Source organism: Melopsittacus undulatus, chromosome 8 (assembly GCF_012275295.1).
Source record: "Melopsittacus undulatus isolate bMelUnd1 chromosome 8, bMelUnd1.mat.Z, whole genome shotgun sequence".
NCBI classification, from domain to species: Eukaryota; Metazoa; Chordata; class Aves; order Psittaciformes; family Psittaculidae; genus Melopsittacus; species Melopsittacus undulatus.
In genome coordinates this window covers 36,831,632-36,843,257 of record NC_047534.1, presented here as the reverse complement: position 1 = coordinate 36,843,257, position 11,626 = coordinate 36,831,632, and the positions used below count along the sequence as shown (strand labels likewise).

Genomic DNA, 11,626 nt, shown 5'->3' with positions numbered 1-11,626 from the left:
GTAATGTCTTATTTGCAATACCATGCACAACTTTCAAACAAACACCATCAGAAGGTAAACACACTGGTGATTCCTCTGCAACCTTTCTTCCCACCCCTTGTTGATGTGTGATAATGAAATATAATCTCAGTTTCTATAAGATAAGCATGCACATTTAAATATAACCTTTTCTTGCTGTAAGTCCTTACAGTGTAACCGCTGACAATTTGAAACCCGCTGCTTATGCTTCAGGTATGGTGCTGGGGCCATAATTGCTTTAACTTTTTCCAGATGTATCATTTGGTCTAACACAAGACACCATCTCCATCAGCAAGATCCACCCAGCTCCAGTTACAGTGCACATCACTTGTGCTTTCAGGACTTGAGAAAAAACTGGCCATACCACATGTACTCCTGAATGTGCCAGATCTTGCCCATAAACAGAGAGAGGGGGAAAGGAAGGGAGAAACAGGGAGAGCGAAGCATTTATGTTCACAGTCAATTATTAACCTACACCCCCCTGTTCTCTGTAGCCAAAGCCATATAAGCACAGAAAGCCAGGCTTCCCACCAGCACATCAGCAGCTGAGACAGAGGAGAGCCTTTGAACTCCTCCTACATTCTGCTCCCACTGACTCAGCTCTGAGATTGCTGTGTGGGATTGCTCCCCCTTGCCATTTTTCAAGAGCAAAGAAAGGTGTGAGGAGCTGTTGCCTCCCTGCCCCAGGTTCCCCTGCTGCTCCCTTCTCACAGACCCAGCTTAGGAATTGCTAGGAGCTATGCCAAATCTTTCTTTCCCCCCCTTCTTGGTTATTTTTCATGTGAATCATTTCCATAGCCCAGCTGACCTGCTCGTCCCTCTAGCAGTGGGGAGGAATAATTATGTAGCATGATGAATGCTTTATGGTGGTGCTGACCCACGAGAAACCACTGGGCCCTTCCCTGCTGTTGGGAGCCAGGAGTGAGCTGGCTTGGGGCTGAGCCAGCACGGACCCAGCAGTGTGTCAGGATGGCCACAAGGGCTGGCTCTAGGGAACATTTCTGCTGCCCTTAACACACCCAGCACTGTCCTGCGTGCCCTGGAGGTGTTTCTGGCCTGCTACCTTACTCACTGTGTTTCCTGAAGAAACAGTATTCCTGTTCCTTTGCATTGCTGCTTTGCTCTGGAGGGGAAGTTTGGTTTTTTGGTTTTTTTGTTGTTTTTTTTTTTCTGGTTCAAAGCATATGGGATGCACATTTGTGCTCTTGCACATGCAAGCACACGTACATACCAGGGAAAGCAGTTCTAGATATGGTTTAATAGACTATTTCCCTGTGATTTGCTCTGAAATGCTGTGGGCTGGTGGCAGACATGTCCAGATTTGAAAAGCCAAGGAGGAATTGTTCACCACTGCAGCAGTTTCACACTCTGCCTGTGCCTGCTCCTGAGGAACCAGCATAAACTTTCTGATCATGGGAGTTTATGTGGCATTATCCCCATCTCATCCACAAAGTTCACTAGTCACTTTAACTTCCAGCTTAGGCTGTTTTCCCCCATTCCAGTGAAACTCTGGTATTATCATTTGATTGTGTTTTACACAGCTCAGGGCCTGGATGTCTTTTTGAATGCTGATGTTGGTGAGACATTTGCTGCAGCAATAGTCCCCTTGTACTCTATGATGTCATGCTGTGGTTTTGAGGTTTTTATGCAACCTTTTCTTTGCTTTGTGGTGATTTTCAGTTGTACACATATCCATGTGTACATTGACCTGTAATCATTGTAATGGTATTAGGCTGCCTCATGTATTTGCACTATGCTGCATGGGATCTGGTGGTAGGTAAGATGCAGGGGGCACTACTCGGTACCAGATGGTACACAAAGATGCACTCTGCAGAGTATCAGGTGTTTGGAGAGTGCTGCAGAGCCCTCAGCCCATTGTGCAGGTTGTGTGGCTTTGCCACACCACATGTTGAAGGGTATTAGCTGTTGCCATTTTGGGCTTATGAATTTCTGTGCGTGTTGCTGTGTGCTACAGGGTAGATGTGGTGCTTGCCTGCACATTGCTGTGTGGTATAAGAAGGCGTATGTGAGGTTCTGTGTTGCTGCCTCGGTAGGTCAGGGGTGGGCAGCGTACAGCTGTGCTGTGGCCCTGGTCATCGCACCACGGTGCAGGTTACTGTGCATTACTTCTCCCTAGTTGTGTTTGCGTGACCAAGGGCCTGCTCTGCGTCTGTGTGCCCCGTACTGTGAAGGCCATGCAGCGAGGGCTGCGCTGTGCTAACAGTGGCACAACCCGGTGCTGTGCAGCCAGGGAGGGCTGTAGGGTACTTGAGGTGTCATTCCCTCGCAGGGCTGTGCGTTACAGCGCGATGCCCCTGCAGAAGGCCGTTACAGGTCACTACCACCGAGGACCGGGAAGAGCGCCCTCGCATGTGCGCAGGTGGGTGCCCCGCTCCGCACAGCGGCGGGCACCTGTCCCCGGGATGCACGGGGAGGGCTCGGAGCTGCCCGGCCTTGCGCAGCTCGGGCTCTGCGAGGCAGCGGCTCCTTTAAGCGCGGCGCTGCTCGGCAGGACCTGCCCGGCACCCCGTGCCCCGCTGCCACCGGCCGCTTCCCCCGCGGCTCGGGGCCGCCCCGCCCGCACAGAGCCGGGAGGGGAGGGGCGGGCACAGCGGCCCGCGCGGCGGAAGGAGGCCGCGGCCTCGCTCCCGGCGCTGCCCGCGCGCGGTGAGGCGCAGGCTCCGCGCGCACCTGCCGGCCCGCCCCCGCCGCGGGGCCGGGGACAGGCACCTGCCGGCGCCGCCGGGACAACCGCACCTGCGCCGGGAGAGCTGCGGCCGGGCCGGGCAGCGCCGAGGAGGAGGGCTCCGTTTCTGCGCGGGCAGGGCATGGCGGTCCGCTGAGATGAAAGTGACCGTGTGCTTCGGGAGGACGGGCATCGTGGTGCCCTGCAAGGATGGGCAGCTCCGCGTGCGGGACCTCACCCAGCAGGCCCTGCAGCGCTACCGCAAGGCCCAGGAGAAGGTGAGGGCGCGGGGCCGGCCTGCGCGGTGGGGGGCGGTGGGTAACGGTCTGCGCGAGGGGGTGGGCTGGGGGAAGGCCCGGGGCCGGTGCGAGGGGCGGCTGCGGGATCGGTTACCGGACGGTGGGAGGGCTGGGTTGGAGGGGGTCCGGCGGAGGTAAGGGCCGGGCTGGTGGGCCCCGCGGCCCCACGGGAGGTGGTCCTGGTGGCGTCTGTTTCGCGTGGGGCCCTGCTGTCGAGGCCCCCACCACATAGTTGGTGTGAGCAGCTGATGCTGGCGGGCCGGGAGTGTGTCCCGCTAGGTTAACAAGCTAGCATGGCTGATTTTGCGTGTTTTGAGGTTTCTTACGTTGTTGCTGTGTGTGTTGACTAGAAACTTTATACAGACACAAGCATAACTTATGTTATTTCTATGAAAGCTTGTATTTTATGGCGTTAACTGTTCAGTGTGGTCATATCTGCATGGGTAGTGACTTCCTTTATATGAAAGGAGCTCGAATTTTTTTAAGTTATACCTAATTGAGCATAAAAATACTTTTTTTTCTGTTTCCTCTGAGAGGCAGGTGCTGCAAGCTAATGGGATAATGTTTGCTATTGATGAAAGGCCTAATAGTGCAAACACTGCTTTGTGAAAAAGATGCGAGTTATAATCCCTGACTTAAGGGCTTGTAGGATTGTGCATTCTCATAAGACATCTGAATAAAAAGAACAGCCAGTGGCTTATGAGACCTCTTCTGTGGCCTGTGCAGGTTTCTCCTGTGCTCCATCAATTGTGTGACATCCTGAGTGCAAAATTGGAAGTAAAATTCTTGTTCTTGTAGGTTTCTTTTAAGGGAAACTTGCTACTGATGTGTGAAATCCATCATGAACAGCTGAGACTGCTCTGTGGTAGAGGTTATCATGGTCACTGTTAGTCTTTCTGAGCAAGTGGCCTGCTGTAAGCTGCTTTAAGAGTCATAGACCTTCACAAATATTTTGTGTGAAAAGTCTTTTTTCTAATGAGTGTTGCGTGTGCGTAACAACAGCAAAATACTTAGAGCATTCTCGGTGTTACAGCCAATAGTCTGTGAGATCTTTCGCACCAAAGTGTGGTTCAGAGGACTAAAACAGGTATGAGGTCTCTTCAAGAGTGGGGTTTGTCAGAAACAGCTCTCAGCTTGACTTGAACTTAGACGTTTTAAATTTGTTTTCAGCTTTGATTTGTGGTTGTGATGATGTTGGAATTAGTGTCATGGTGATGGCTGAAAGGTGGCCTACTTTGTATGAATACTTCAAATGCCTTTCCTTCTTTCATTTTTTTTGGGGGGGGGGATTCCTTTAGGGAAGAGAAGGGTGTCTACATTTCTAGGTAGGGCCCTGACTGTTCTAGAAGACTCAGTAAGCAATTTATAGGAGAGCAGCTCTGGCATGAGAAAGATTCAGGTAAATGCCAGACTTTTATTGTACTGCAGTCCAATAGTTTTTCATTATTTTATACCTGATTTGCTATTCGAGTAATATTTGAAGAAAATCAGTTTTAGGCTAAGCAGTCATTTTCTGTGCCCCCCTCACTGTCAGATCAGAATCATCCAGCTTTCCCTATAGGACAGCCAGAGGTCAGAGTTCACATTTCTGACCATGGTGTATTTCCTGCCTTTGTAAACAAAACTTTTCTCTGGCTGTTTCCTTATAGAAGTCTTGTGTTCCCTACTCTGCACTGTAGATGGGCAAAGTGGATATGGGCCAGTTTGTTCAAGAATTGCTGTTCACCTTGAGGAATGGTGATGCAATGCTTGTGCAAGGACGTGTAAGGAGGTAGGGTGGGGGAAGCAACCAAAGGACTTGAAAAATAGAGAACAGGTTTTCATTCAAGTCACTAAAGAAAGTTTTATGTCTTCTGCACCCTCTTCCCCCCACATTCACTGGAAATTTAAACAGCTCCCTTCCAGTGCTTTGGTTAGTTAGTTTTCAGTCTACATGATTTGCGGTGGAACTAGCCAAAAAGATAGATGAATTTCCTCTTACCTTGACAAGCATCATTTAGTGTTAGTGCTCTTTCCCAAGGCAAAATTTGAGGGGGTAAAATAGATTCCGCAGAAGTCACAAAGAATTAATTTTATTACCTTGCAAAGAGTTTTTGTCCATTTTAACAAGGGATGGATTGGGTGTTTGGCCATTTTCCTTCAGTGGGCTCTTTCTAAAATTAACTTTCTTTACAAAAGTGTAGCATCTTAGAGAAAGCTGCTTATCTCAAGATAATCAGCATCTAAAATCTGCTGTGAGGTGTGGGAACCTAAACAAGTTTGTGTTAACTGAAGATTTGTTTTCCTTTTCAGAATATCTAGAATGCTTGGAATACCTCCTGTGGCAGAATGCTAATGCTGCTGTGTCTGTTGGCATGTTAAGTGTTCTTTAATTTTGTTTCAAGTGTTAAAAGTTTTTAAAAGAAGAAAGTGCAGAATGGGACTGTTGAAAGTGCCTGAAGTATTTGTAGAAGGGAGGAAAGTTCATACAAGGAATATCATCCATAGCTGGAAAATGGAAAATGAGAAAGGTAGCTACAATACAAGCTTTAGGAAATTTTTATTCATTATGGTACTGCCAGATACCACAAAAATGTGTGTGAGAGGCTCTCTGTTTTGGGGGTTGTTCTGGAAGCCTATTTTGCTATTACACGGCAGTCACTTGTCTGATAGTGGAAGTATACGAGATTAGATATTAATCAGTATACACGTATACTGTAAAATATTTGAATTTCTGTATAATAACAGCACATTTTTAAATTGGTTTAGAGTACTCGGCAATGCTTTATACTTGTAATGAGAGGAAAGTTGATGCAGTAAATGACGAAGTCTGTTTCTTTGAGACTTGGTAAATAGCTGAGAACTCAGTTGCTGATTGTAGCCTGCTGTGTTTTCTTAGCAAGTTTGATTTGGTTTCTTGGCTGGGCTGTGTTGGCAAGGTTTGGTCATGAAGGCTCAATCGCTCTGTTAACTGAAACAAAATATTGGGCCAGTTTCAGCTTCGAAATCAAGGCAGTGATTATTTTGTGATGCTGCAGAGTTTAGTAGTGGGTTTTAGAGGTACTGTTGCAGTTCTGAATGGGCAGGTCTTGTCTGGTTTACTGTACAAGTGTACAAGATAAAAGTATGTGTCTGGACTTATGAACTATTTTCTGTATTGCACTATCAATTAGGAGATTTCTGTGTTCTGGGATTTTATTATATGAATAGTCTTACATAGAATCAGAGAATAGTTTGGGTTGGAAAAGACCTTAAGATCATCTAGTTCCAACCCCCCCTGCCATGAGGAGGTGTACCTCACATTAAATTGTGTCACCAAGACTCCATCCAACCTGGCCTTGATCACTGCCAGGGATGGAGCATTCGCAACTTCTTTGGGCAACCCATTCCAGTGTCTCACCACCCTCACAGTAAGGAACTTCTTTCTTATATCTAGCCTGGACTTCCCCTGTTTAAGTTTGAACCCACTAACCCTTGTCCTATCACTACAGTACCTGGTGAAGAGTCCCTGCCCAGCATCCTTGTGTTTAAGAAAACATTGATCAGTTGTGAGAACTGTAAATAAATTTTCAGGGAAGTGACTGTCATCTCAGAAAGTAACTTGTGATTTAGTGGTACAGTGGATGCTCAGTGGTACTTTGCTGTGGCACAGGATCTGCTTTAGTTGCAGTTTAGTACTGTTGTGTGTTAAGGCTTGCTGCTGACAGGTGGATACAGTAGGATTAATGATTCCCTGTCAGCCCAGTCCCTTAGTAACTCTTGTAACTGGTGGTTTTGGTGCCTTGGGGAGCACTTGCATGTCATCTGTTGTATTTAGGATTCTTTGCTCGAGTGAGAGCAGATGTACTGCAAAATACTTGGGTTGCCGCGTCTGGTGCTGTGTGTGCTTCTCTGTGGCTATAAGGCATAGCCCATAGATGTAAGACAAGGTACCTCACTGATTGTTTTCTAGTGAGCTGTGAGAGACCTTTTGCTTGTTTGCTTTTCCCTGAGTATGTGGATAAGAGAGGAAGAAAGAAGGGCTCTGGGTCAGCACTGAAGGGTTCCATATGCTCGTGTGATATTTGGATCTTAGTGGGCCTTTAGACAGAAATTCTTCAGTGCATGTGGGGCTAAACGCATTCAGGCTAAACACACTGTTTGGCTCATGGTTCTCCCCTTTGAATTGTGGCTTTCCCCAAGTAGGAGACAATATTTGAATTGGTAGCTTTGTAGCAAAGTCCTTGGTTCAACTGGAGGTGCTAGTTGGCTAACTGAAAGGTCTTTAGTGCTGTTGGTACAGAAAGCAATGTATGCCCTGGCTCAAACTAGCAAGTGAAATCCACAGTGACCTTTCTCTAAGCACCAGTGAAACTTTTCCCAGGAAAATGTATAAAAGCATCTTGCTGCTCCTAGGTGTTTGTCATGGGTTCAGCAGTACCATGACAGAACCCATGACAGTGTTCTTTATCTCCCTGGAGGAGCCAGAGATGGGGAAGTGGCATTTATCATCTGTGTACTATTTTACTCATGTTTGCATGCATGGCACTTAACCTAGATAACTTGTCTGAAGTGACTGCTTTGGCTGTTTGAAGTCTTGTTCGTAGAAGCCAGTTGAGTGGATGGGACATGGAAGCCATGTAGAAAAGTTAATGAGCACTGCAATTTCTTGGTTTAATATCAGTTTTAAATACGTCATTTTAAGTTGAATTCTTGAGTGGCTCACTTAGCCTTTGTGGGCTTCTGTTTAGGAATGCTGACACACACAATCAAGTATTAGTTAACTATTTTATAGGGACTTGATCTCCAGTTGTTATGGGCTTTAGAGTGTGTCTTTCCACTGATGTGAATGTACAGAAATCAGTGTTTGATTCTGGAATGGTAATGGTAATGTTGATTGGCAGTCAGACTGAGTAGAAAGCAATAATATAGTGACTAAGTTGGTTCAAGAATGGTGCATATTTGATTAGAGCAAAAACAGTGTGTTGTTTTGGATGTATTGGCGATCTTTCCCAAGCTAGATGCCTTTAAGGAGCTAATGCTGCAGATTAACTGTCTCAATTGTTTTTTATATATATTTTTATAATCCCTACTAATAAAATACTTTTTCCTATTCTTTCTGTTCTTGCCTGCCCCACAACATGACAGTTAGTTTTCTGGAATTATGTATTGCTATTGTAAATCAGCCAGCAAGCAGGAGTACTGAATGTTCTTGTAGTTTCTCTAAAAACATCAGGGGTAGGGAAGATGACAATTTACTTTGACTCCAGAATTTATGCTTGTAAAAAAATATTTGCAAAACCACAGTAGATGTCTGCAGGAGATGTATGTGGGAAGTTTTGAAAGAAATCCTTTGTTATAAAGATTTTTCCATTTTGGGCAAATTGTAAGTATTAAACACTTTATAAAGACAGAGTAATAGAGTTGTGTTTGTGTGGCACTTTTATCTTGGACCAGGTTACTAGGCTTTTTTGTGTGTCTTTTTTTTTTCTAGTTTTGTCTCTTTTTGCCTGAGTTTGTTTTAGAATGTTTGTGGGTTTTTTTAACCCTGCCCCCAATAAAGCATAGGATAATCCATAATCTTTGTTTTACCATAGCATTTCTGAGCTCTGTTTTTAAGTACTGTTTTGATAGGAAATTTTTTAACTATTCATTCTCATATTTGTCTTAGTATTACTCAGTCAGCTACAGCATATTAGTGAGCTTTTACTTTATATTGGAAACTGATGTATTTAAATGAACAGCTTGGTTATCCCTTTGTGTTTAGCCTTCAGATTTGTTCACTATGATATCATACTAAGCAAGGAGAATACAGCTTCATACACTGCTTTTCCATTACTGTCATATGAGTTTATGGGTAACTGACTCATATAGAAAGACAGGCCATGTTAAGTGGGGTGGAGTACAGAAAAGGGAAGGAGCCAAATGATTTTAAAAAATCTGTATAAAACAAACTCTGTTCTGGCTTAGTAACACTCATGGTCAGGTTTCATGGAGACTGGAAATAGCTTTTCAAGTGGCAGAATTTTGTGTCTCTTACAGAATCTTCAGTATTTTACGGTGGTGCTGAAAAACAAAGTTAAGAAGTGCCTGCCTTTTTACCACTTTTGCATAAAATGTCTGTGGCAACTAGTGATGTGTAATGAGTTTTTTGGTAGACTTGTAGTCTCCTTTTCTCTAACACGTGTTTATAATCCAAAGAGAAAAACTGCCATTGGACTTTGTCAGACTTGTCATACAAAATGTCTTACGGAACATTATGTACTTATCTAACCCGAAAAAGAATGTTTTGGAGCCCTTTGTTCTTTTTAAGAAGTAGATTACTGCCAGTAATTTGGGCTTTTGGCTGAATATTAAGTTGCCTGATATTAATATGTTTTTCAGTGGAAGTGTAGAGCTGGATAGAAGTGGTGGAAATTCAGTAGGCAAAATGAGAAGAATGATCTTGAAAATACTGCAGCTCAGGCTTGAGTGTATGTGCTAATGCAGTTTTCATTTTTGCCTTCCAGATCATATTTATCAAGTTCCAAGCACTACTCAGTAGCTATTACAAAACCTTTGCTGTCTCTCCAGTAGTAACTGAGTTAAAATAGTCATAGAGGGGAACTGCTGAAGAGCTGTACAGAGTCCTTGGGAGTGAGTGCTTCCTATCGCTCTTTGCCTGATTGAAGACCAGCCCTGAGTAGTCTCGTATAAATTTGTGAAGAAGGAATTTAAACCCCAAATAGTATTTTTTCTGTCTGTGTGTATTTATTTCCAGTTTGGGAAGCAGCATGTATTATGGGAGTCTTAATATAAAAGAATACATATAAATTCCTTCTGGCGTAGGATGGAACCAAGAGGTACTTTTGCTTGCTGCATAAAATGCAGCTGTAATATTTCCTTCACCTAAGTATTTCGAAAAGTAGGATTGTGTTCTGTCAGTATTTTCTTTAAAACTTAATGTTTTTAATGGATGCAGCTATTTGGAAATAATGTTTCATGTTATGTGCTGATACTTTCCCCCTTACTTGTTCAGCATGATAGGTCAGTTGAATCACACCACACCGTGCATCCTGCTACTGAAACAGCGTGTTTTCTCCCCATTGAGCAGAACATTCTTTAGGCTTTTGTAATGATGCTAATGTCATAACTGCAGCTTTTCTAGGCATGAAGACCTATTGCTTCATTACTGAAAATTCCCTCTAGCCCTGTATTAAGAGGCCTGTGTTTTATCCTTAATGAATATGATAATGCTAAACATCTTGAGCAATTAGTATTGTTGAAAACAGATTCTGCTTTGTATTTTTATATGTCATTCTTGAGTCTTGCTTATGCATCAAGATATACCCATTTTATGTCATGGAACTGACTAAACAGAAATGATGGGCTCATGTGAATGATTTGTTGCTAGAAGCAGACTTGTGAATTCCACTGACCTGGATACATTGGTAAGTGAGAAAGCTGCTTCATCTGAGGAATTCAGAAAATTGGTATAAGAACTTTTGGACAAAATGTCCGTACAGTACTTCCATAGCATCTTTCTCAATAAAAGCATTCTTTGTTCCACTCAGGTTATATGTTGGTGTGGTAGTTCTGTAAGTCTTATCAGTACTTTTATTTCTCATGTCTTTCTTCAATACTTTGTATGTAAAGAAAACTGTGTGAGAAGAGATTACTGATTCCATGGCATAGGACTTTTTGGGACCACTGTCCTCACTTTAAAGGGGAAATATGTATTACCTGATTCTATAAATATTTTTTTCTTATGCCTAGTGATTGTGCTATAGACACCTCCATTAAATGAACTGTTGTAGTGTTTTGTCATCAACATCTGTCTTGCTTTCTAGTGTAAACCTGTAATTTTTATGCCACCAGTACATCCATTCAGAACTAATGACTTTGCTTTGTTGTGGCAGGTGCCACAGCACTATTCCAGTGCTTAAATTTGCTCTTGGGAATGCTTCCGAATTGGGAGGTTTAGACAAGTTGCTCGTTGGTTTCATGAGGATGCACTGGCAGCATTTATTGCCAGTGAGACCTCTTACTTCAGTGCTTTTCTTTATTGGTTGCTATATGCATGAAAAAGAAAACCACAGAATGCTTGCATGAACAAGCTTCTTAGAGCTGATAATAAGGGTACCATTTGTATGAATAGTAGATAGGAAGATGAATGATTGTAGTCTAACAAAGACTAATATTTGGAATCAGAATTCTGTCTGATGGGTAGAGGCTAACAGCTGGCTCTGTTTGGGCTCTTAGTTTCTTTTCCATTTTCTGGCTAGGGATTCAACTTCAAAGAGAAGACTCCATTGAGCCAAATGGTTTTGCCGTACAGCTTGTCTGATAGAATGTTTTCCAGATTCCCAATGAAGTACTAGCTATTGGTGAATCTTAACAGGCAGCCTCCCTATAATTTTCTTTTCAAAAAATGCAGTCATTTCTCAATCAGTAGAATAAAATGGCATGCTTAGAGTAAAGGGGAATTTGACATAATTGGAAGAAGATCTGAGACTTGTATTCCTGGAAAATTGTCTGTCTTTATTTCTCCTTTGAGTAATCAGTTTTTCCGTTCATCGTTCTTCCCTAAAACCTTAGAAGACTGTCAGATTGTTATACAGATACTATTTCATTCTCATCAGTCTGTCAACAGTTGAGCTGATCTTTATTGGCAAACTTGAGTGTC

General features: G+C 43.6%; 1 protein-coding gene across 1 annotated transcript in view; it reads left to right on the top strand.

The window, feature by feature from the left end:
* Nucleotides 1-2,728: 2,728 nt before the first annotated feature.
* PARD3B (par-3 family cell polarity regulator beta) overlaps nucleotides 2,729-11,626 on the top strand; it is a 407,455-nt gene continuing 398,557 nt past the window's right edge. Inside the window, exon 1 of the mRNA XM_031045134.2 lies at nucleotides 2,729-2,982. Within this exon, the coding sequence (XP_030900994.1) occupies nucleotides 2,863-2,982 (120 nt within the window). The 5' untranslated portion in view covers nucleotides 2,729-2,862. The remainder of the gene's footprint in view (nucleotides 2,983-11,626) is intronic.